The sequence below is a fragment of the Erpetoichthys calabaricus genome, chromosome 7 (genome assembly GCF_900747795.2).
Source record: "Erpetoichthys calabaricus chromosome 7, fErpCal1.3, whole genome shotgun sequence".
Lineage (NCBI taxonomy): Eukaryota > Metazoa > Chordata > Cladistia > Polypteriformes > Polypteridae > Erpetoichthys > Erpetoichthys calabaricus.
In genome coordinates this window covers 82,053,570-82,081,149 of record NC_041400.2, presented here as the reverse complement: position 1 = coordinate 82,081,149, position 27,580 = coordinate 82,053,570, and the positions used below count along the sequence as shown (strand labels likewise).

General features: G+C 41.8%; 1 protein-coding gene across 1 annotated transcript in view; it reads right to left on the bottom strand.

The window, feature by feature from the left end:
• The window catches only part of LOC114654210 (phospholipid-transporting ATPase ID-like), a 197,297-nt gene that overhangs the window by 113,392 nt on the left and 56,325 nt on the right, over window positions 1-27,580 (bottom strand). Inside the window, 2 exon segments of the mRNA XM_051930080.1 lie at window positions 16,045-16,106; window positions 21,865-21,963. Coding sequence (XP_051786040.1) covers window positions 16,045-16,106; window positions 21,865-21,963 — 161 coding nt within the window.

Sequence of the window (27,580 nt, the reverse complement as noted above, 5' to 3'; positions counted from 1 at the left end):
TACTCTTGAGCATGAAATCTAACGTGGTTTGTGCCCTTCAGAATGAAAACAGTTTGCATTTACCTCTTTAATAAAAGGCGAGCTTTTAAGCCTGAGAAATCACCCCGTAAATGCACACGTTTAATTGCACATGTGTTAATATGTATACTTACACAGTATTAAAAGACACTCAACAATTAACGTTATTTACCTTTGTTCCCGCGTTTGATAAAAGGCGAGCTTTTAAGCCTGAGAAATCACCCCGTAAATGCACACGTTTAATTGCACGTGTTAATATGTATGCTTACACAGTATTAAAAGACACTCAAAAATTAACGTCATTTAACTTCGTTCCCGTGTTTGACTCGTGCTGTAAATCTCTTCCTTGTTTTTAGTTCACGTGATTACGTAGGAGGCGTGATGACGCGATACGTGACTCCGCCTCCTCCATTAGAGTATATGGACAAAAAACAGGTTCCAGTTATGACCATTACACGTAGAATTTCGAAATGAAACCTGCTTAACTTTTGTAAGTAAGCTGTAAGGAATGAGCCTGCCAAATTTCAGCCGTCTACCTACACAGGAAGTTGGAGAATTAGTGATGAGTGAGTCAGTCAGTCAGTCAGTCAGTGAGGGCTTTGCCTTTTATTAGTATAGATATATACACATATATTATATTATATATATATAATATATGTGTATATGTATGTATATATATATAATATATGTGTATATATATATATATATATATACATATATATATATATATATATATATATATGACAGCAACACTCATAATAATGACAACACAATTACATTGACAATCATGTAACGTTATTTTTAAAATGTTTCCTTTACTTTTTCATAACCTCTTTAACACACTAATTCTCCGCTGCGAAGTGCAGGTATTTTGCTAGTAACTTAATAATAGAAATGTTATGTAAATTGTGTATAAAACTGCCCCCCCCCCCACCCCCCCGACCGGTCCGTGGAAAAATTTGCATCTAATAAAGTGGTCCTTGCTGTCAAAAAGGTTGGGGACCACTGCTCTAACCTACTCGTGTAGAATATAAAAAGCAGCAGTTGGACTACAAACCAGCGGATTGCAAACAGTCAATGTTATTTGAGTAAAAGTAGAGACACCTTTCTGAAAATTGACTCCAGTAAAAGTAAAAACTGCCAGAGAGCAAAATCAAATAAAAGTTCAAATTATCTGATGTTTAGTATACTTAAGTTTCAAAATTTCAACTAAATGTAGGATATCTGTTTGATTTATATCTATAGTCAAAAGTTAAGAAAATACATCTGGACTACCTTTTTTTGTATGTGAGTCATATGACAATCATTAAAGTATAAACCAAGTAATTTCAAAGTGAAATAGTGACATTTAGCAGAAATAGACATTGTCACAGACAAGGGTTGGATGGCAACCAGGTTGGAATGGATGGTTTCTTACCCGGCCAGGAAACTGTATATTAGTAGCATGTGGATGGACTGGTATCCCCCTCGGGTTAGTTAATGATACCTTTCATCATCAGAAGTTCTCATAGTGGAAGGACAGTGAGGGACTGCCTTCTAGGGACATGTGTTCTCCCAATATACTGGGTGGCAGCATCACTCTGGTATGGCTCCCACTTGGAGACCCTCTGGTCTGCACCGGAGTTGTAGTTTTGGTGGGCAACCATGCTGGGGTCCTCAGGTGCCACTAGTGGGAGCTGCTGGCAGGAGGCTCTCCTGTTAGGGTAAGATTCCATCTGTCCTGGAAGTGCTTCCAGGTGGTAGACTTGTTGCACAAGAAGTACTCCTACATCCAGATTATAAAGGAGTGCTTCACCTTCCCTAGATGAGTCAGGACTGGGGGAGTAGTTGGGCAAGGCTCACTGAGGAGGAATGGAATTTGAATGAATTGTATTGTTGGTGTTATGGATTGTAGGAGAAACCTGTATAAGGTACTTGTGTATTCATTTATTTATACCTGGAAGTGTGCTCATGCAGTTTTGTCAAGTGCTTTGGGCTTTGAGATGACATCTAGTGATAACAACATCTTAATGATAGTATCTTAATTTAGTTTGTAAGAACTAATAGGAGGGGTATGCAGGCTTTCCTCACTTTAAGATTGATCTAATTCTTCCCAAAAACCCCTTTGTAAAGTGACACAACACCTAATTAACATATAACACCTAATTAAAATTAATTTAAATGGAAAACATTTCTAAACATTTCTTGCCTCCAAAAAGGGCCCCATTTTTGTTCAAATAACAATGTAAAAATTAGTTTAGAGCAGCACGGTGGCACAGTGGTAGTGCTGCTGCCTCACAGTAAGGGGGCCTGGGTTCGCTTCCCAGGTCCTCTCTGCGTGGAGTTTGCATGTTCTCCGCGTATCTGTGTGGGTTTCCTCCCACAGTCCAAAGACATGCAGGTTAGATTGCATTGGCAATCTGAAATTGTCCCTGGAGTGTGCTTGGTGTGTGGGTGTGTATGTGTGTGTGTGTGTCCTGCGGTGGGTTGGTGCCCTGCCCGGGATTTGTTCCTGCCTTGCGCCCTGTGTTTGGCTGGGATTGGCTCCAGCAGACCCCTGTAACCCTGTGTTTGGATTAAGCAGGTTGGAAGATGAATGGATGAATTAGTTTAACAATAATAGTCATTAAAACAAATCCTAATAAGACATTGTCTGTTATTACATAAGGTTTAATAAATAGCTTTAACTAGACTTTATCTCTTTTTGTTTCACATTAAATGGAATGGCTTTTCCAACTAGTTCACAATTTGTCTTGAACCTGTTGTACCCAGGGTAATGTGAGATGACATGTGGGCAAAACAAGATGAATGAACCACAGCACATTAATGTGCAAATGAACTTCTCGGACTTGGAGGTGCTGAAAACCTCATCATAACCTCTTCACAGTCCATCAGGTGTCCCATACTCTTGAAGCACCCTACATACGACACCCAGAAGGAGGTGGGTCATATGCCTTTTCCAAGTTGACAAAACACATGTAGACTGGATGAGAATATTCCTATGAACACTCCAGAATCCTTGTGAGGGTAAAATATTTTCCAGTGTTCTGCAACTGGGATGAAATCTGCATTGTTCCTCCTGGATCTGAGGTTTGACCAATAGCCAGACACTTCTTTGCAGAACTCTACACTAGGCTTCCAAAGACAAAACACACCCTCCACTCCCCTTTCTTAAAAATAGGAACCACTACCTCAGTTTGCTAATCCAGAGGCTCTGTCCCTTACCTCCACACAATGTGGAAGAGGCATGTCAGCCAAGACAGCCCAAGAACTTCCAGAGTGTTTAGGAACTCAGGGCGAATATCATCTGTTCCTGAAACTCGGCCACTGAAGAGTTTTTTATCTACCTCAGCAACCTCAGCACCAGTGATGAGTCCTCCTCCTCCTCCGAATTCTCTGATTCTGCTTGCTGAAAGGAAAGCATGTCAGTAGGATGTAGGAAACACATGAAGTGCTCCCCCACTGCTTGATTATATTCCTAGATGTAGTCAGCAGCATTCCATCCTTGCTATACACAGCATGGGCAAAACACTGTTTTCTTCTCGTGAGTCATCTGACAGTTTGCTAGAATTGTATTCGAGGCCAGCCAAAGGTCATTTCCATGGCCTCAGCAAACTCCTCCCACATTTGAGTTTTGCTTCTGCAACTGCCATCGCCATGCTCTGCTTGGCCTGTCAGTACATGTCAGCTGCCTCTTCTGTTCCACATGTTAAACATGTGTGGAGGGCCTCCTTGTTCTGCCTGATAGGTCCCTTTACCACTGATGTTAAGTAGCAGGTTTGGGGCATCAATGACCTTAAGGCCACAGCTCTGCACAGCTACTTGGGCAATGAAGGCATGGAAAATTGTCCATTAGGGTTCAATGCAAGAGACATTCATCCAGAGGTGTGAGACGAATATCTCCCACATGGAGGCCTCTGCTAAACATTATGGGGTTGAGTCTACCTGGTCTGTCCAACATCTTCCCATGCTTGTGCCACCACCATCTACTCAAAGCACCATGATGTTCCAACAATGATGGATGGATTAAAAGCCAGAAGTCTGTATGACCATCAGCATCAAGTGACTCCGTGAGAACCCTAACTACAAAGAGGACTATTTCATTTATGTTAGGTAGAATGCCCAGAGGGGACTGGGCGGTCTCGTGGCCTGGAACCCCTACAGATTTTATTTTTTTCTCCAGCTTTCTGGAGTTTTTTTTTTGTTTTTTCTGTCCACCCTGGCCATCTGACCTTACTCCTTTTCTATGTTAACTAATGTCTTATTTTAATTTCTTATTTTGTCTTTTATTTTACTTTTCTTCATTATGTAAAGCACTTTGAGCTACTTTTTGTATGAAAATGTGCTATATAAATAAATGTTGTTGTTGTTGTTCCCATGCCATGTGATCAAACTTACAACCAGGTGGTGATCATTTGACAGTTTAGCCCCTCTCTTTATCCAAGTGTCCAAATCTGATAACATGACTACAAAGTCTATCATCAACCTGCCACGCCATTTTAGGTATCTTGTCAAGTACACTTAAGAAGATCCTTATCCATTGAACAAAGTGTTTGTTTTGGACAAACTGTGACTAGCACAAGTCCAAGAACAGATTCTTCATATATACAAATTTTCCTAAAATGGGTAAAGCCTATATTTTAGATAAATGACTGAGTTAAACATTGCACATATTTGCATAGCCCCTTTGTTTTCTGGTTTAATATTGCAGTAACAATTGTTTAGCAAAATATATTGGAGTAAAAGTAACCACTTGAAATTGAAAATGTAGTGAGGTAAAAGTGAAAGCAGACAGATAATTAAATGCTCAGGTAACACAGAAATATTCTAATAGCTTTATTACATATTTAAATTAAAATTTTACATTATTAAATTAAATAATCCATCCATCTTCCAACCCGCTGAATTCTAAGTACAGGGTCACAGGGGTCTGCTGGAGCCAATCCCAGCTAACACAGGGCGCAAGGCAGGAACCAATCCCGGGTAGGGCGCCAACCCACCGCAGGACACACACACACACGCACGCACACCCACACACCAAGCACAAACTAGGGCCAATTTAGAATCACCAATCCACCTAACCTGCATGTCTTTGGACTGTGGGAGGAAACCGGAGCGCCCGGAGGAAACCCACGCAGACACGGGGAGAACATGCAAACTCCACGCAGGGAGGACCCGGGAAGCGAACCCGGGTCTCCTTACTGCGAGACAGCAGCGCTACCACTGCGCCACCGCGCTGCCCTAATTAAATAATTAAAATTAAAAATAAATTTAAATAATAATATATAATTAAAATTAATTTTAAATATTACAGTAACAAAGTAATTCTTCTTTGTTAATACACAACACTGTAAATGGGTTAGCCCATCTTGTTGACAGCTCTTGTAACCTACAGTTTAGTTTACAAAAAGTCTTATGTGATTATTGAAGATCAACACAGAAGTACTGCAATGTTGTGTTCTCAAACATGGATCAGAGATTCAAAATGTCCTTATCAGCAGAAATATTGCCTAACCAATTAAGTACTTATACTGAGCACATACAGTAACAGACACTCCATTATCAAGTATTCACTGTTGTCTTACTGTGTCTTGCAGTAGTAATCATAATGACCCCAAATAACAGTTTTAACAACATTGATTACATCTTTCCTGAAGAAGGGGCCTGATTTGCCTCGAAAGCTTGCATATTGTAATCTTTTTAGTTAGCCAATAAAGGTTCATTTTGCTTGACTTCTCACTACATTCATAACGGCTAACACGGTACAACACCCTAGTATTACTAACAACATGCCTGTTATCAAATATTGCCAAATGGAATGTCATTGCCTAGTGTGTGGAACTTCATCTTTTTTATTATGATCAGTTAAAATAATGGAGCAAAAAACTGGAGTTAATTCAGACTATAGCAAAATATAAGGTAACTGTATTATTAACATAATCATTTTAAAGTGTATTAATAACTAAAAAAGTGACCCACATACATATATTTTGACGTCTGAGTCCCTGTCCTGCATCCCAAAAAACGAGGCTGGTCTCAGTACTTTAGCAAAACCAATTTTATTTAGCTTGAAACAGGAATATTTATTCTAGCAGGATCTACCACTCTCCTATACACAGACATAGCAATCAGGCAGAGACATGGCCAGGTTAATGGCCAATTAATACTGTTCCCTGCAGTTATAATGTTCCTTGCATCACCCATCGACGGCAAGTACTCATAGCGTGACTTTGATCTTTTCAGATTTTTTTTCGCAGTGAGTTGCCACAGCGTTGGGAGCCCGCAGTTGCCCCAGCAACTGACAGGCTATCTTCCATAGATACGGTGATCGCATTTTGGGATGCTGTTCGGCATGATGATTTCTTTACATTTTGCTTTGCTTCCTGATTTAGTCTTTAAATTTTCCAGGATTTTGGAATTTGGCCTCTATATTGTTTTTTACCAGAACTGTGTACTATATGACTTGTTTGCCTTTTGTATTTGATTTTTTCCTATTGCTAAGAAAGCCTGTTTTCATTTTAAGGCATTCTTGTATTGTTGCTATAACACAGTAACCAAGAGCTATTACAGTGTATAGTTTAGAAAAATATACACAGTATTGGGCATAATCAGCTACTAAGCTTTAAGCTTTCTGTTTTTACTGAATCTTTGTTTTTTTAATTACATACAAAAATCTTTTATATTTACAATGGTAGACTGCTGAGTAATTTTCACACTTAATGTCCAATTGTTTGGAAAGTGTTGTTTGTATTGTCAATTGGGACAGCATGAGATTGGCAGCTAGATGACTAACGATTGTTGGACATTATTTTACTGTGAGCACTACAGGGTATGAGCAGTTTTTTTTTTTTTTTTTTTTGCAGGTGTATCAAGTTAGGCTGTTACCACCCCCTGCATTCAGAAAAAACTTAATGGACGGCTACCATTAAGTATTTGGTATTTGAACAATATTTGCAAATTTTCCATGTGTGTTGTATTTTTTTTTATTTCTTACAATATCAGAAGGCAGGGAGAAAACCTAGTTATAATGGGAAGATTAAGTTAAACAAATAATATAATCAGGTTGAGTATATACAACATTTTGTTGCCCTACAATCAAAGTAAAACTAAGAAAAATATAGAAGTACAGTACAGGGCAGTCTAGCTAATCAAGAGAGAATAATACTGACATTAGTCTTATTGAATGAGAAAAGTTTTAATTATAGACAGATTTTGCCTTTATTTAATTTAATGGTTTAAAGACATAGTGGTATACCAGGACTGTCTGGGAAACAGTATCTAATACAATACATATTGTCAAGCTTGGGTCATAAAGTTGCACAGGAGAGTTCAAGGAGTAGAAACTTTATTGCTGTTCTGCCAGTTACAAACACAAGTCTCTTACAGTGGTGAACCAGTCTCCAAGGGAATAGCTGTTAAAAGTGACACACTGGCCCCAACTCCTGCTCAAAAGAACACAAAGTGTTCTTTGTCACGGGGATTTAGCAGGCTATGGAAAAGCAGAGGAAGTCTAGGGGAAAAGAGACAGGAGAGTGAGAGACCTCGAGATGGCCATGGCTCGATCTTTTAAATGTTTGTAGCCCCGTGCAAGGAGCAAGTTGCACAGCAAGCCGGCAGCTGATCCCGCAAAGAGGTACTGAAACAGTGTGTTTCTTTTCCGTTGAAAAAATGTTTAAGAGGGGGTTTCTGAAGGGCCGGCACATCCCCCAGGGGCAGCAGTCACAATATAAACACCACTAGTAAGTCTGGCAGGATACGTTAGCAGCTGGACAGAGTATTGGGGCTGCATTGAGCCACAGTGAATGGCAGCTTCCTAAAGTTTTATTAATAAAATCCAATGCCAGATCCAACCTTTCCTGGGAACCTCTTGGGTCAAAATATGACTATGGTGTTGGCCTCTGTTTTGACTTTAACACATCCTACACGGTTTGGTGAGATGTAGCAGGTCACACACAGACAACAAAAACAATAACTGATCAAGGTTAATAGAATGGTGTCTTTTAATATAAAAGTACTTCTCTTCTACTTTGCTTATCTTGATGAGGATCAAAGTTTCAGAATACTGAAATTGACAGATCAAACTACTACACAACCACTTAGTAGCAACCAAAAGTAAAATTTTTAGTATTGTGTATCAATCAACTTTCATGCAGAAGCAACATGTAGCACTCGGCTCTCAGTATAATCCACATAACGTGAATGGCATAAATGCACAGTACACATGCTGTATGACAACAAAGCACCAAATATTATGTGACCACTGGGAGGAGTAGTAGAGCCCCAAACCTTGAGACACAACTACACAACACAGTTCTGGGTTCAAGTATAAAGTGTTTATTTGACAGAATACAGTAATCCCTCACTATATCGCGCTTTGACTTTCGCGGCTTCACTCTATCGCGGATTTTATATGCAAGCATATTTAAATATACAGTATATCGCAGATTTTTTGCTGGTTCGCGGATTTCTGCGGACAATGGGTCTTTTAATTTCTGGTACATGCTTCCTCAGTTGGTTTGCCCAGTTGATTTCATACAAGGGACGCTATTGACAGATGGCTGAGAAGCTACCCAATCAGAGCGCGTATTATGTATTAAATAAAACTCCTCAAATATATTGTGAACACAGGGGCTGTTCGCACCCCTAGAAGATATGGCCACTTCTCAAAAAACACTGAAAGATTACCTTCACATTGCTCTCTTCCTTGCTGGGCTTAAATGTGGCTGTTTAGTCAAGCAATATGCTTCCAGCATGGTGCTTCGCATACTTAAAAGCTCGAATGGCACGTATTGATTTTTAATTGTTTGTTTTTCTCTGTCTCTCTCTCTCTCACTCTCTCTGACATTCTGTGCTCCTGACGGAGGGGGTGTGAGCAGGGGGGGGGGCTGTTCACACCACTAGACGATACGGACGCTCCTCTAAAAAAATGCTGAAAGGCTACCTTTACATTGCTCCCTTCCTAGCAGCTGCGTTGTCCGGCGGTGCTTCACATACTTAAAAGCCAAACAGCCCTATTGATTTCTGATTGTTTGCTTTTTTCTCTCTATCTCTCTGACATTATCTGCTCCTGATGTGCACTCCTTTGAAGAGGAAGATATGTTTGCATTCTTTTAATTGTGAGACGGAACTGTCATCTCTGTCTTGTTATGGAGCACAGTTTAAACTTTTAAAAAAGAGACAAATGTTTGTTTGCAGTGTTTGCATAAAGTTCCTGTCTCTCTACAACCTCCTGTGTTTCTGTGCAAATCTGTGACCCAAGCATGACAATATAAAAATAACCATATAAACCATATGGTTTCTACTTCGCGGATTTTTCACCTTTCGCGGGGGGGTCTGGAACGCAACCCCTGCGATAGAGGAGGGATTACTGTACTATCACAGGGTTTGAGTATCTTAATTTTCAGGCTGTACATCAAAGTAATAATTTTCATTTTCTTTCCACATCTCTCACATAGTCTTATCCACCTCCTCCCGACTTTGACCATTTATGCTTCTTTTATGCCGTACCTGATAATACTTTTGGTGCCACAGCATTGCACAGTGAAAGCACATCTAGGTCAGGCTGAAGCCCTTCAAAGAGAGTTCAATGATCTCCTGCAGCTCCCCCTGGCAGCACCCAAGAAGCCTTGACAGGATTGTCCCATGGGACTGCAATTCCCAGCCTGTGGGTATGTGAATATCCATATGGGTGTTCCACCAGTGAGATGCTGCCACTTTGTGTACTGGGAAAAACATGTCCCTGGGAAATATAGTCTCTTTCTTTCTGTGCAGGCCTTCCTTCTGAGAAAGGCACCCACACCAATCCCAGTAAGATCAATCCAGCATGACACTCAGAATTGGTAATCTTATAATTATATGTTATACTGTATTATTACACACATTCAACTATTATATTAACAACATAATACAGTAATTAACTATTTGATGTGTACTGTTCTGCAAAATGCTATCATTCTATTGTACTGCAAAAATTATTTGCTATATAGCTGACTTAAAAGATGCAGAACTGTTTGCTCTGCTGTTAATTCCTTTTAATTTATCGCTTAACTCTTTCTTGCTTTTTGTTTTTATTCAATTCATAAAATTTATTAAACAAGGAACTTAACAATTACATGTCCTGCAATATCATAGAATTTTTTCAAAATATTAAACAATGCGAAGATTTATTTTTATTAGGCTTTCAAAAGCTAAGCTAATTTGAAATGAACAATTTATAATTTCTGAGTTGCATATTTACTTGTACATGTGATGGTCTATGAATTGGTCCACAGTGTGAAGAATGTAGAAATGACATTTGAGATATTTGTCTTTTATGTAAACATTGCAGTAATATTCTGTTTTTTAATAGTGTTTTACTTGAGTTTAGAGTTTTCAAAAAATGACTTCTTTCAAAGGATTGTTGTTTTTTTCTTTTAAAGAATTGTTGATTGCTAATATCAGCATGGTAGTACTTTGTATCTTACCATGCATCTTACAATATATATATATATATTGTCACACACGTGCGCATGGGAGGCAGCTAAAGGGCTCAAGGGAAGGCAGTTCTGAGGCATGCCGGGATGTGGCAGACTGCACTGATTCTTTTTTTCCCTTGCCTGTAGACCATTCCCGGGAGATCTCACCTGGCTCTCATGACGTCACTTCCGCGACCGAGCCAATGGAAGAAGACCTTACCGGCGATTTAAGGTGGGCCGGATATACGAGTTTTTTCGTAGGCTCTGGTAATTCTAGTGTTAAAAGCGGTGAGACACATACCACTCCTGGGGTTCACTTGGGCCTAGTTGTGGATGGAGATGAGCCGTCTCAAGCTGCCTCCACGCCGTGTAAACAGCCGGCAGAGAGAGACAAAGCGGCCGGCCTGAGTAACGTGGCAACTCCCGGGCCGTCGCGTGCGGACACTTCATCCACACGCGCTGCGGCAGAGCGGGAGGAAACCACACCCCTTGAGGTCGACTCAGACCCTCTCTCCATTATACGGTTTCAATTTAGAGAGACGCCGGCCTCTTTTAAAAGAGTGCAGTGGAATGACGATTCCCTATCCGGAGAGAGGAGCAGAATTTTAAACCGCTGCATTTTTTACTTAAGGATGGTTTTTTGTATCGGGTGATGTCTGATTGCATGGGTGATGGATGTATCGAGTAGTTGGTAGTACCAAATGAGAATAGGAAGAAGGTTTTAAAAATTGTCACGTTTTGGGAGGTCACTTTGGTGCAGAAAAGAAGAGGGAACACATTTCGAAACACTTTTATTGGGTGAATTTCAGCTGGGATGTGGAACGATTTTGTAAGGCTTCTCCCGACTGTCAAATAATTTCCGCTCACAGACCCGCCAGGGTGACCCCTAGTACCGATGCCTATTTTAGACATCCCTTTTGAGAAGGTGTGGTTAGATATTGTTGGCCCACTTCCAAAGAGTAAAAATGGATTTCAGTATATGCTCATGTTAGCTGAGTACGCTACAAGATACCCAGAAGTAGAAGTGCTGTGACAGTAGGACGACGGGCGGACGCCTGAACTATTGCAAAAGTACTCTTGGGTATGTTCACACATATTGGTATCCCTCACAAGATTCTCACTGATCAGGGCACACCCTTTATGTCTCGCATCATGAAGCAGCTATGCGAAAGTTTCGGAATTAACTAGTCACACTCCACGGTTTATCATCCGCAGATGAATGGCCTGACTGAACGAATTAATAAAACCCTAAAACATATGATTTGGTGGGTAGCTCATGCTGATCAAACTTCCTGGGATACTGTGCTACTTTTCTTCCTGTTTACTGTTTGGGAGGCCCCACATGCATCCATTGGGATGAGCCCTTTCAAACTGTTATTTGGCCGGCGATCATGCGGGATGTTGGACATTTTTTGGGATGAATGGATGGGGACTCGCGAAACACCCCCTGGGGAGGGGTTTGTAAACTTACTCATTTCGTTGCAAGAGCAGGTTGCCAGATTGACCTCTATTGCGGTGGAACATTAGCAGCATGATCAGGAGGCACAAAAACGTAATTATGACAAGATGAGGAAACTCCACGAGTTTAAGAAGGGGGATCCGCGTGCTGGTGTTGATCCCATCCAATCCACATAAATTTCAGGCCTAATGGCAAGAGCCGGCAGTTATAGAACAGCATATGTCCCCAATGAATTGTAAAGTCAGAATTCCCGGGCAGCAGACACCTGTACAAATTTTGCATATTAATATTTTAAAGGAGTGGCACAACCATCACAAAGTCCTAGTCACGGACGCAGTGGTCCCCCAGACGGAGGTCGCTATTGGGGATGATTTAACTGACACCCAGAAGGTGGAATTGGAATCGGATGTCTTCTCAGCAATGCCTGGCCAGACGATGATTGTAGAACACAATTGTCACTCCACCTGGTGTTACTATACGGGTGCCCCCATATCACCTACCAGAGGCAACAAGGAAGGTGATACACGAGAAAGTTCAACAGATGCTCCAATTAGGCATTAATTCAGCTGAGCAAAAGTGAATGGCGAAGCCCAATCGTACAGTACTTGTCTCAGAGTCTGATGGCTCAGTTTAGTTCTGTATTGATTTTAGGCATTTGAATAAGATTTCTAAGTTTGATGCATACCTGATGTTGCATTTGAACAAGCTGTTAGAAAAATCTTGAGCAGCTTCATATATCTCTATCCTTGATCTCACAAAGAGTTATTGGCAGGTTTCCTTGGAGTTGTGAAAAGACTGCATTCACCACTCCGGATGGGTTGTTTGAGTTTATTGCACTCCCTTTTGGTCTCCATGACACGCTGCTGACTTTTCAACGATTGATGGACCAGATCATGCGTCCCCTTTCCGCGTATGTAGATAGATAGATAGATAGATAGATAGATAGATAGATAGATAGATAGATAGATAGATAGATAGATAGATAGATAGATAGATAGATAGATAGATAGATAGATAGATAGATAGATAGATAGATAGATAGATAGATAGATAGATAGATAGATAGATAGATAGATAGATAGATAGATAGATACTTTATTAATCCCAAGGGGAAATTCACATACTCCAGCAGCAGCATACTGATAAAGAACAATATTAAATTAAAGAGTGATAACAATGCTGATAACAATGCAGGTATACAGACAGACAATAACTTTGTATAATTTTAACGTTTACCCCCCGGGTGGAATTGAAGAGTCGCATAGTGTGGGGGAGGAACAATCTCCTCAGTCTGTCAGTGGAGCAGGACAATGACAGCAGTCTGTCGCTGAAGCTGTTCCTCTGTCTGGAGATGACACTGTTTAGTGGATGCAGTGGATTCTCCATTATTGACAGGAGCCTGCTCAGTGCCCGTCGCTCTGCCACGGATGTCAAACTGTCCAGCTCCGTGCCTACAATACAGCCTGCCTTCCTCACCAGTTTGTCCAGGCTTGAGGCGTCCCTCTTCTTTATGCTGCCTCCCCAGCACACCATTGTGTAGAAGAGGGCACTCACCATAACCGTCTGATAGAACATCTGCAGCATCTTATTGCAGATGTTGAAGGACGCCAGCCTTCTAAGGAAGTATAGTCGGCTCTGTCCTTTCTTGCACAGAGCATCAGTATTGGCAGTCCAGTCCAATTTATCATCCAGCTGCACTCCCAGGTATTTATAGGTTTGCACCCTCTGCACACAGTTACCTTTGATGATCACGGGGTCTATGAGGGGCCTGGTCCTCCTAAAATCCACCACCAGCTCCTTGGTTTTGCTGGTGTTCAGTTGTAGGTGGTTTGAGTCGCACCATTTAACAAAGTCCTTGATTAAGTTCCTATACTCCTCTTCCTGCCCATTCCTGATGCAGCCCATGATAGCAGTGTCATCAGCGAACTTTTGCACGTAGCAGGACTCCGAGTTGTATTGGAAGTCCGATGTATATAGGCTGAACAGGACCTGAGAAAGTACAGTCCCCTGCGGCGCTCCTGTGTTGCTGACCACAATGTCAGACCTGCAGTTCGCGAGATGCACATACTGAGGTCTGTCTGTAAGACAGTCCATGATCCATGCCACCAGGTATGAATCTACTCCCATCTCTGTCAGCTTGTCCCTAAGGAGCCGAGGTTGGATGGTGTTGAAGATGAAGGATGCCTATCTTGACGATGTGGTCATTTTCAGTAATGATTGGGAATTTCATCTCATCTGTCTTCAGGCAGTGCTTGACAGTTTATGGTTGGCGGGGTTGACGGCCAACCCTAAGAAGTGCAACCTGGGTATGTCAGAAACCCACTACCTAGGATATTCCACGGGGAAGGGTTTGCTCAAGCCTCAAATGGACAAGGTGGGGAAGGTGCTTGCATATCCCCGTCCTGAAACACAGAGGCAGGTTCATGCCTTCCTCAGGCTAGTGGGGTATTACAGGCAGTTCATTCTCAATTTTGCACATCGGACAGCCCCCCTTACTGACTTAACAAAGGGCAAAAGGAATCATAGTGTTGTCTGGACCAACGCCTGTGAGAGAGCTTTTGCGGACCTAAAAGCCGCATTATCATCATTCCCAATTCTGCGCAAACCTAACTTTTCAAAGGAATTTATTCTGCAAACAGATGCTAACAAGTTTGGTGTGGAAGCAGTGCTCACATAATGTTTTGAGGGTGAAGTGCACCCCATCACGTTTTTCAGCAGAATGCTGCTACCCAGGGAGCTTAATTATTCCACTATTGAAAAAGAGTGCTTGGCAACTAATTGGGCGGTGCAGGCCTTCCATTACTACCTCTAGGGGCAACGGTTAACCCTGGTGACTAACCATGCCCAGCTACAATGGCTGTACAAGCAGAAGGATACGAACACCCGGCTCACTCGGTGGTCTATCAGTTTACAGGTGTTTGCTTTTGATGTTCGCCACCATCTCCGGGCTGCACACACCAATGCGGACGTTCTCTCTTGTCTGGCTGTGCCCAGCTTGGACGGTCGCTTTGCCCACACCGGTGTGGACAAAGCTGCAGGGGGAGATGTAAGGTTTTTAAACTCTTTTGGGGCTCCCCCCAATGGAATGACATGCCAAAGAGCGTCCCAAAGCACGATCGGTGCATCTGTGGAAGACAGCATATCGCTCACTGGGGCAACCACAGGTTCCCAGTGCTGTAGCAGCTCGCCATGTAAACAAATTATGAAAGATCGCAGTTGCACTATAAATGCCTGCTGTCGATGGACGATGCAAGTAATTCTGTAAAATGCAGGGAACAGTATTATGTGGCCATTAACCTGGTCACGACCCTTCCTACTTCCTGTGTCTCTGCATAGGAGAGTGGTATATCCCACTACAAAAAATAAATGCTGTTCCTGTTTCAAGTTGAATAAAGCTGGTTTTGCTAAAGTACTGAGACTCAACCTCGTGTTTTGGCATGCAAGAAAGGGACTCACACCTCACAATAGATATATCTGAGGTGAGACACAAAAATAACCGGAATGGTAAAAATATAAATATTTATTGATGAATTACAGCATTCTAAACATTTTCACCTTCTATATACTCTCCCTCCCAATCTCTACACCGCTCCATACGTATCTTCCATTGATTGAAACAGTGCTGTAAGTCTTCTTGCTTGAGACTCTTCAACAGGCTTGCTGTTCCTGTCTTCACTATCCATTGAAGAAAAATGTGTTCCCTTTGGGTCACTTTTGATTTTCGGGAAGAAGTAAAAATCACAGGGAGCTAAACTGGGTGAGTAGAGAGGATAATCGATGACAGGAATGTTTTTGTCAGTCAAAAACTGATTTACAGAAAAAGCATTGTGCGCAGGAGCGTTGTTTTGTCTTGCCTCGCTGTTTGCTTTTTTCACCCGACATTGTCACGGCAACTCGTGTAGCGATTGTTGTGCAAATACTGACTAAGCTATTCACAGGATATTCCTAGTTGGTCAGCAGTTTGAAGAGGCGTGTAGGAGGGGATATAGTTATATGATTCACGTCCAGCTGACTTTCAGATGGTTTTTCAGGAAAGCCCCAAGCCCAGTCTGGTTATTTTTGTGTCTCACCTCATATATGTATGGATCTATACATTCCAAAGATGTGATTCACATGTAAATGTAAAGTACTTACTTGCCATTAACAAGGACCTTCACCTTTCGGTTATTGACTTGTTTATCAGTTTTACTTCGATTCTGGAATGAAAATAAAAATGGCATTAAATAGGGTACAGTGACTTGAAGCAAGACAGCAAACAAAAAAGTGAAATTAACATAATTCAACATAAAAAATAAATGTGATGTTAATCATTCTAAAGTATCTGAAGTTCTTAAGATTTTGATCCACTCAGTAGTCATACAGCCGTTAAAATGTAATTGTATCAGGTCATTGCTAGACTTAGCATTTTTTGGCTTTACATTTTTAAAAAGTAAAGTTGTAAAATCCCACTGTTGTTAGGGTCTTGTGGTTTCAGAATCTGATACTTTATTTGCAGTCTACATCACATTTCACTTCTCGCTTAATGCATCTTTAACTTATTAAAGTTGGATTACAGACAAGTCTATTGCTGCTTTCACTTGCTGCAGTGTGATCCTAACTGATTGAACAGTCTGTAGTTTTTTTGATCTTACTATGAAATAATCTTATCCAGGAACATCTAAATTTTATATGTAGTACCTTTAGATTACCTCAGTGTAGTTTAATCCTGTCAGACTCTCTAGACTTTATTATATAGTTTAACTTGTTTATTTTCTGCATATGTCAGATTTCAGTAGTCTGAATTTTTTATTGATTTTTTTGTTGATTTTACAGATCACAATCCATTCTCCGCAGCTTTATCACTTTATGGTGTTAGTCTCTTAGATGCCAGAAACCTCATCCTGTTTATTTCTATGAAGTTCACTTTTTTCCAGCCTAATCCTTTTAAATTCCTGACATAAAAGTGTTTAATTGGCCCCATCATCAGCGTGGCAAAGACTTTTGATAAATGATGTTTAAAACTTCTCACAGAGAACAGATAAACCTTAGTGTAACCACTTCAGCATTGTCCCTGTGTGCTTCACATTCAAAGCTGTATAATCAGTGCTCTGTTGTATGTTCATTGTCTTCTACTGTATCCAATATTATTGTTGATCTAACAAACATATTTTGCAGAAGAATAATTTTAGGGTAACGTAGCATTCATCTTAAATAAATAGAATAAAGGGTTAGTAAATGTCAGAAATCTGTTCAGGTACACCAGGAAACCAGGTAAAGGTCAAGTGAACACAAAATGTACACTGAAATATAAGAATTGGTTTAGGAAAAACACTGAGATGGTCAAATAAAGAAAGTACCAGAAGAAATGTTGATGTAATATACAAAATGTACCGAAGGATGTCAAAAAGATGACTAAGAAATCAGCAGATGTCCTATAAATGAGAATGGACAGTTGTTACATGCACAGAAATTTCAAGGGTGGTAGCTCATCTCAAAAGATATAAGAAGAACCAGAATGTAATATAATATACTTCTATTTTATATAAATCATTTGGGTGTAAACCAATGAACCACCCAGAGTAAAATGTATGCATTGATCTACACAGTATGTAAATTCAACAGTTTATAAAATGAACCTCTATTCTTTGTTTCTCTGACCATTCTGATAATTCTGACCATGCTGTAACAGACTGCTTTTGAAGATTTCTCCCTCTAAGGCATTTTGCTGAGTAGTTAAAAGATACAATGGACAGCTTTTCTCCTGCCTGATTAATGAATTGTCCTGTTAGAGGATGTTTCTTTCTTTAATAAGATGTTAAATTTCTACCACACTTTCCACTGAAAAGGACAATATTTTTTTTAAATTTAGTATGCATTCTTGAAAGATGCATGCAAGACATTTCCAGAAAGCTGCAAAACCACAACATATAATGTAATAATTTAAATGGAAGTGCAGATAAATTATTGTGATCACTATGAAATCATAGCAATTCCAACCTGGAAAATGAATACTTTAATATGTTTTGTTTTTATTTTCTTTTGTTGTTCTGATGAACACATATACTGTACTAGCTGTGTTATCCAGCTTCAACAGTGAAATTTCATAAAACAGTGGGCTTCAGTTATAGTTACATCAGACAAATCAGATGTATCAGAAGTACTTTGTAACTAAGCACTTTTCTGTATAGACACAGAAAAAGCATTTTAAATGGTTGAATGGGACTGCCTATTCACCACATTACACAAATTTAGGTTTGGCCCAAACATATCTGCATGGATCAAAGTACTTCATATCAGTACAGAATCCTCAGTTTGTATTAACAGCATTATTTTAGATTACTTCAGACTAGAACATTGCACTCAACAAGGATATACCCTATCACCATTGCTCTTTGCTCTTCAATCTCATTGGCTGCTTACTTTCGGAATGTATCAGAGATAAAGGGGTTTACCAGAGAAAGACCTGAACAGAAAGTATCACTATATGTAGATGACATGGTACTGAATATATCAAACACCCAAAATTCCATGCCAGCAATCCTAAAAGCAATAGAAGAATGTCAAAAGATACCTGGATTCAAAATTAATTTCAATAAAAGTATGCTTTTTCCAGTGAACTCTCTAGCACACAATACTAGACTGAAACCTTCCCATTTATTATAGCAGATAAGTTTAAATACCTTGGGGTAAACATCAAAAGTAAATATAAATGTCTTTTTCAACAAAATTTTGCCATCTGTATTGAAAAATTAAACAAGATGTGAATAAATGGTCTGCCCTCCATCTCACCTTAGTAGGGAGAATCAATACTGTCAAGATTAATATACTTTCCAAATTTCTTTTTCTATTTCAAAGCATCCCCAAATACATTAACATATCATCTTTTAAGAAATTAGATTCAGTCATAACATCATTTATTTGGAATTTGATACATCCATGCATCCTAAGGGCAACTCTACAATGACCTAATACAGAAGGGGGCACTAACTAACTTTCAATTGTATTACTCGGCAGCAAATATACAAGACACAAATCAATAATGCAATATGCAAGCCTGCTCTGTATATAATATATATATATAATATAATAATAATCTAATTGTCTTCCAATCCCTTATAATATGGAACCAATGTAGGAACCAAGACAGAGAAGCTTTTATCTTTTGTGCCTCTACATGACAACCACCTTTTCCTACCCTCTCAAACCAACATAGTATTTAATGTTTGGAAAATTTCCAGGATTAAAACACTTAGAGAATTGTATATGGATAATGTCTTTGCATTCTATGAAAAATTACGCTTCAAAATTAACTTCTCATCTTACATCTTATTGCTAATAAGGAGCAATTAAAACACTGAATGCAGCAGTTTAAGATTGAAATAAGCAATTAAGGTTGGAGAACCTTAACAAGCGAGACCACTAAAATGAAGCATTAAAATGTCACTTAAGCAATATGTGCTTCATCAGCAATAATTGAGTTCTCGTTAAGGAACTGGGTTGGAACAAAAACCTGCACATACTGTGGCACTCCAGGACCGACGTTGCCTACCCCTGCTCTAGAAGATGAACACCACAAGCATTTGTTGTTTCATTTTTAGCCTATGTACAATATATACCTTCATGAAACTGACCTGAAACCTAGTCAAATTTGAAAATTTTCTTGTGTTTTATAAATAAGTTTATTTCTTCACGTGCTTTGAAGTAATTAACATACATCTCCCTTTCCATCCCAACATGAGTCCCCAAAGATTTGAGGGACTAACACAGGCTGCCAGATCAAACTGTTTCAGCATATCTACAGCAAATAGCTTGTTGAAATCTAAATCAATGCTTTAGTTACACATTTCTGTTATTGTACTGCATGCAGCAGACTTTTTTCTGATTGGCTGGGAGCAGAGCCCTACAAAGAACCAGCATACCTCAGTGGTGCTGTGATAATCACTGGCTCCATGTGTCCCTAAACTGGGTGGATTAAATTTACCCCTCGGAACATGCAGGATAAAATGTATACTTAAAACTTTTTTTCAGTAGTTTTCACTTCATTGTATACTACACACATGCTTAACCTCTGCTTCACTTGCTGTCACTAAACAGCCTGACTTTAGCAGACAATGTCTTTGTGAAAAAAACATAATAACACAGTGTTTTTATTTTGGAGTGTTTTGAATAAAATGCCACAGTAACACAGTACAGGTGCTGGTCATAAAATTAGAATATCATGACAAAGTTGATTTATTTCAGTAATTCCATTCAAAAAGTGAAACTTGTATATTAGATTCATTCATTACACACAGACTGATGTATTTCAAATGTTTATTTCTTTTAATGTTGATGATTATAACTGACAACTAATGAAAGTCCCAAATTCAGTATCTCGGAAAATTACAAATATCAATTAAGACCAATGCAAAAAAAGGATTTTTAGAAATGTTGGCCAACTGAAAGGTATGAACATGAAAAGTATGAGCATGTACAGCACTCAATATTTAGTTGGGGCTCCTTTGGCCTGGATTACTGCAGCAATGCGGCGTGGCATGGAGTCGATCAGTCTGTGGCACTGCTCAGGTGTTATGAGAGCCCATGTTGATCTGATAGTGGCCTTCAGCTCTTCTGAATTGCTGGGTCTGGCATATTGCATCTTCCTCTTCACAATACCCCATAGATTTTCTATGGGGTTAAGGTCAGGTGAGTTTGCTGGCCAATCAAGAACAGGGATTCCATGGTCCTTAAACCAGGTACTGGTAGCTTTGGCACTTTGTGCAGGTGCCAGGTCCTGTTGGAAAATGAAATCTGCATCTCCATAAAGTTCGTCAGCAGCAGGAAGCATGAAGTGCTCTAAAACTTCCTGGTAGACGGTTGCGTTGACCTTGGACCTCAGAAAACACAATGGACCAACACCAGCAGATGACATGGCACCCCAAACCATCACTGACTGTGGAAACTTTACACTGGACCTCACGCAACGTGGATTCTGTGCCTCTCCTCTCTTCCTCCAGATTCTGGGACCTTGATTTCCAAAGGAAATGCAAAATTTACTTTCATCAGAGAACATAACTTTGGACCACTCAGCAGCAGTCCAGTCCTTTTTGTCTTTAGCCCAGGCGAGACGCTTCTGACGCTGTCTCTTGTTCAAGAGTGGCTTGACACAAGGAATGCGACAGCTGAATTCCATGTCTTGCATACGTCCCTGCGTGGTGGTTCTTGAAGCACTGACTCCAGCTGCAGTCCACTCTTTGTGAATCTCCCCCAAATTTTTGAATGGGTTTTGTTTCACAATCCTCTCCAGGGTGCGGTTATCCCTATTGCTTGTACACTTTTTTCTACCACATCTTGTCCTTCCCTTCGCCTCTCTATTAATGTGCTTGGACACAGAGCTCTGTGAACAGCCAGCCTCTTTAGCAATGACCTTTTGTGTCTTGCCCTCCTTGTGCAAGGTGTCAATGGTCGTCTTTTGGACAACTGTCAAGTCAGCAGTTTTCCCCATGATTGTGTTGCCTACAGAATTAGACTGAGAGACCATTGCAGGTGTTTTGAGTTAATTAGCTGATTAGAGTGTGGCACCAGGTGTCTTCAATATAGAACCTTTTCACAATATTCTAATTTTCCGAGATACTGAATTTGGGACTTTCATTAGTTGTCAGTTATAATCATCAACATTAAAAGAAATAAACATTTGAAATACATCAGTCTGTGTGTAATGAATGAATCTAATATACAAGTTTCACTTTTTGAATGGAATTACTGAAATAAATCAACTTTGTCATGATATTCTAATTTTATGACCAGCACCTGTATTGTATTACGTTGCTTGAGACTTTAAAAATTAAACTGACTACATAACACACATTACTTTTAATAAGTTACCCCCAACACTGTTCATTGTTATTTTTTTAATTCAAGAAAAAAACATCTAGTTAAAAGAACTATATTTTTGCAGAAAAACAGAAACTCCACTCAGAAATAAAGTTAACCTACAATATCATCAATGGCATCTTTAGCTGCTGTCACTGACAACACCAGCACCAGGGGCCCAACTGTAGTATACCAGGCTAGGGAGGAGATCTCCGGGATCAGCTGTGAAAACAAAAAAATAAAACTTAACTGAAACAATTTGCTAATGTGAACATGCATGGGGAATTAGATTGGGATTCTCAGACCACAAATGCATACTTTTATTATGACCAATCTTCTGACTTTATGGGTTATTTTGTAGCAGGGCTACATAGTTTATAGAGTTGTCAAATGTTAGTGACCAATCTTCTGACTTTATGGGTTATTTTGTAGCGGGGCTACATAGTTCATAGAGTTGTCAAATATTAGTACTGAGTGCGTCTTGTTTCCATTGTCCCGTTTGCTGTTTATGTGTGTGTCAGTGAATGCCATCCCTGTAAAGGGGGACGGATAATGGAAGGAGACCGCAACCCCAAACCTGGAAAGCACCTGTTCACTATGAATCAATTACAGCCGTCACAGGACTATTTAAGCAATCAGGAAAGAAGATAGAGAGGAGAAGATGAGTAGAAAGGAGACCATTTTTTTCAACCACAGATTCAACTTACCTGCTGTTTTTTCACATTGCGCCTTCGCACCAGGTTGTTTTTCATTGTGCCGGACTGTCTTCCATCCCTCATCTGCAGAGACCCCGGGGTCGGAACGTCATCCACCACATGCCGAGGAATCACGGTGCGGTTGCTCCAATTGCCGGGAAAATCAAACAACTCATTTATCTCTAGTTCAGTCATCCATATTCAGGACAGTTTTTATAACCGGACTCAAATTCACGATCTTTCATTCCGTATGTCATTCATTGTTGTTGTTCGTTGTCTGTTATATGTTACAGGGGCAAGGGAGGGTTAGTTGTATTTATATATGGTGGTGTCTCGTTGTTGCTGTGGTGGAGGTATATTTATATTTATATATATTTTTTCTATTTATTTTTTCTATTTATTTTGCATATTTATTTCATTTAATACAATCAGTTTAATTTTACATATGTGCTTTTGTGTGCTTATATTTACACCGTCGATTGTGGGGGAAAAGTTTAATTTGTTAGAGGTACGGCTTGATAGTTTGATTTAACCTCAGTAAATTATCCAGGCCACAGGTCTTGGAGGTGTAGCTGCCGGCTGGGTAAGGGATCTTAAATCTTAAAAAATACTATCGCTGTCTGCCTTTAAACATTTCCCCGATCAACATGTCTGTAGTGCGTGCCGAGCAGGACGACACCATTGCTTCGCCGCGGTTTGAGGAAGGAGTAGCCGGGGTGAGGCACGTTACGGTCAGAGAGTGTTCAGCGGTGCAGGAGGTGGTGGATTCTTTGCAGTCGCTGTACCTCAAAGATCACCATGGACCTGAGGAGGAATGCCTGGAGGATGTCTCGCCTCGGCTGGGTGAGAAAGTCTGGGAGGTTGCTGAAAGTGCGCTGGAGCGCGAAGATATTTTGCGGGCTCGCATCAGCAGCTCCCAGGAGGAAATAAAAGAATATGTCCACGATCAAGTTAAACTCCTGGGGCGGAAAATTGTGTTGTGCCTCCAGAGGCGAGATCAGTGCTGGCAAGAAACTCTTCAGGGGGAGGTCCGAAGGAGTCTCCAGAAGTTACGTCAGTCACCCTGTCATTCTATGCCGTACGGGTCTCGTGGGGGGGGGGGGGGGTGAATACATCAATCGGCCCTCTGTTCCTGGGGTGCGCCTTTCCTTTCCCAAGTTAGGGGCTCCATATAACATCGATGATGTCCTCAGCTTTGTGGAAGAAGGGGAAGCGTATCTGGCTGTTAACCCTTTAACTCCAGAAGAGCTTATGGGGGTGATAGGGGCATCCCTCTCGGGGCCGGTGCGGAGCTGGTGGCTGACAGCCAAGAAGAACATTAAAGACTGGGGATCCTTTCGTCGATCTTTCCTCGCGGCTTTTCTTCTGGAAGATTACGAATCCGAACTGGAGGACAAGCTGCAATCCATGGTGCAACTGCCTTCGCAATCCATCCGGGACTTCGCCTATGAATATCGGGCTTTGTGTTTGAAGTGGTGGCCGGCTATGTCTGAAGAAGAGGTGGTCCACCGCATCCTTAATGCCTGTAACCTGCGGTTAGCTGGGGGTCTCAGGGGGGTTGTGAGGTCGGTGGAAGACCTGGTGAAGGTGGGCTTGCAAGTGAAACGGGACTGGGGAAACTCAAAAACATACTGGAACAAAGTACAAGCCAGTACACGAGAAACCCAGCCCCTAAAACCCCAGCGAGCCAAACCTTGCCGGTCGGAAGCCGATCTCGCCATCATGCAAGTGAGTACGTCCCTCCTGATCGTCCCAGTGAAGCTGCAGGGGTGGCAGGTGGATGCAGTGGTGGATACAGGGAGCCATCACACCTTAATACGTTCTAACATATGGAAGAAGATTAGCCGACCAACAGACAACTTAACATCTGCCCCATCTGTCTGATTTGTATTGGCAGATGGGAGTGAACACAGGGCCCTGGGCAAAGTCCCCTTGAGGTACAGTGCACTCTCCACCACCTGGGAAATGGATACATATGTCCTGGATGACCGGCACCTGTCCGTCCCGTTACTCCTTGAGCTGGATTCTTTAACCACCATGAGGATGACCATCCATCTCAGTCCCAGGGGGTATACGGTGCTGGGGGAAGGGGTATGCGAATTCATACATAAATCAAAAGAAGATCTGGGCTCAGAATTCACTGGTTTCTACACGGCAGTGAGGAGCAAAGCAAGAACCTCGGCGGCAGCCCCTGTGGAGGAACAGCCTGAAGAGGTGAGGCCGGTGCTGAAAAAGTGGGCTGAGGTGTGGACTTAATTAGGAGTCGCCCGTGGAGTTATGCACGTGATCCACACCTCGGACGAAATTCCAGTAAGGCACCGAGCATACCGCGTTTCTCCACTAAAGAAGGGCATAATTAAAGAACTCCTTGATCGAATGCTCGCCGAGGGAATAATCGAACCATCTTCCTCCTCCTGGGCATCCCCTGTGGTCCTCGTGAAGAAGACGGATTACACCTATCGTTTCTGTGTGGACTACAGGGGGTTTAAAGGAAAGATGAGCCTGGACGCATATCCCATGCCCTTGGTTCATGAGATTCTGGAGTCACTGCATGGAGCTGCAGTTTTCAGCACACTAGACCTCCGCAGTGGCTATTGGCAGGTGCCGATGGACGAGGGGAGTAAGAGGAAGACGGCAGTCATCACCCCCAAAGGCTTGTTCCAATTCAAAGTCATGCCTTTTGGGCTTAAAAATGCTGGGGCCACCTTCCAGCGGCTCATGGAACAAGTCCTGAGGGGGTTGATAGGCAAGATCTGCTTTGTTTACATCGACGACGTCATTGTTTACTCCCCTTCTATCAAACAACATCTCCAGGACTTGGACACCATCTTCCATCGATTTCATCAAGCGCACCTCATGCTGAACACGAAGAAATGTACCTTCATTCAACCCCACATCCGCTTCCTCGGGCACATTCTTTCATCGGAGGGGGTCGCTGTAGACCCCGAGAAGACCTTAGCCATCTGGGACAACCCCACGCCCACAGATTTGAAATCTTTACAACGTTTCCTTGGGTTAGTGGGGTGGTATCACAAGTTCATCCCCAGGATGGCTGATATAGCGGCTCCCTTGAACTACTTAAGAGAAAAAGATGTCCCGTGGGAGTGGACAATGGAGTGCCAGGATGCGGTCGATCAACTAAAGAGCCATCTTCAAAAGCTGCCCGTTCTGGCACAGCCAGATCCACAGCTCACTTTCCAGGTACAAACGGATGCCAGCAACCTGGGACTTGGCGCCGTGCTCACTCAGAAAATCCACCAGGTTGAACATGTCATCGCTTACGCCTCTCAAGCATTGCACTGCGCTGGGCTGAATTATTCGACGGCTGAAAAAGAGTGTTTGGCTGTCGTGTGGGCTGTGGAAAAATGGAGACACTATCTGGAGGGAGATGAATTTGAAGTGTACACAGACCATCACGCTCTGACTTGGGTATTTAATCACCCGAAAACCTCCTCCCATCTAACCAGGTGGATACTCCGCCTCCAGAACTTTACTTTCAAGGTGACCTATCGGAAGGGCTGTGGCAATATCGTACCTGATGCTCTATCCAGGGTGTCAGAGCCACCGGGGATGGTGTGTTTGGCAGAGGCAAAGAAGATGGTCCTCCCTCTGCCAAGATGCCTTCAAGACCTGGCTCAAGCACAAGCCACCAGTCCATTCTGCCAGAACATCAGGGAGGGACTGGAGAAGCAGCGTACTGACCGGGTACACTTCGTGGACCTCCAGGGGGTTCTGTACAGGACCACTCCATCCTCCCTTGGGGGTCTGCAACACCAACTAGTGGTCCCGGAAGAGTTCATCCCCGACTTTCTGAGTCATTATCATGACAGTCCTTTAGGTGGTCACCTTGGAAGGACAAAAACTTTGTTGAAGATCCTGGGGGTTGCGTGGTGGCCGTCTGTCTGGAAAGACGTTTGCCACCACGTGAAGAAGTGCTTAACCTGCCGGCAGCTCAAAAACCCACCTGGTAAACTGGCAGGATTTTTACAATCGACAAACGCTGATGGACCGGGGAAGACTTTGGGAGTCGACTTGATGGGGCTATTTCCTGTTACCAGCTTGAGGAAAACCATCCTGATGGTGGTGATCGATTATTTTTCAAAGTGGGTGGAGCTGTTTGCATTAACAGATGCTAAAACCAACAAAATATGCTCCACCCTGAAGAATGAAATCTTCACCCGCTGGGGGGTGCCGAAGAACATCGTTTCAGACCAGGGTCCGCAGTTCATGAGCTCTGTATTGGATGAACTTTATACAGCCTGGGGAGTGAAGAAAAACTTGACAACAGCTTACCATCCCCAGGCAAACATGACAGAGCGAGTGAACCGGACCCTGAAGAACATGATCGCCTCCTATGTGGGTGAACGCCATCAGGATTGGGATAAGTGGCTCCCCGAGTTCCGGTTTGCCCTGAACACCGCTGTGCATGAAGCCACAGGTGAGACGCCTGCTTTGGGTGCGCTGGGCAGACAGCTGAAGGGCCCGCTTGACCGACTCCTTCCCAGAGACCCTAGTCCAGAAACCACCAGTTACAGTAATTTATTCAAACTTGAGGAATTACGGCGGAGAACCCAACAGAGGTTGGTTAGTTCGACATCCAGACATGCCAAGTTGTACAATGCCCGGCGTAAGGAAGTGCACTTTCAGCCGGGTGATTTGGTCTGGATTAGAGCTCACCATCTCTCGGATGCCAGCAAAAGGTTCTCCACCAAGCTAGCGCCTAAATGGTTAGGTCCAGCCAAAATCATTTCTCAAATAGGTCCAGTCAATTTCCAGATTCAAAGGGGTATCGGCACTAACTCTAAGCTAGACACTATCTATGTGGCCAATCTCAAGCCGTACTTCGGCCCTCCCTTGTCCAAGTTTGGGGTTGGGGGGGATGTAGCGGGGCTACATAGTTTATAGTGTTGTCATATGTTAGTACTGAGTGCGTCTTGTTTCCATTGTCCCGTTTGCTGTTTATGTGTGTGTCAGTGAATGGATGGAAGGAGACCGCAACCCCAAACCTGGAAAGCACCTGTTCACTATTAATCAATTGCAGCCATCAGAGGACTATTTAAGCAATCAGGAGAGAAGAGAGAGAGGAGAAGGAAAGGAGAAGGAGAGTAGAAAGGAGACCATTTTTTCAACCACGGATTCAACTT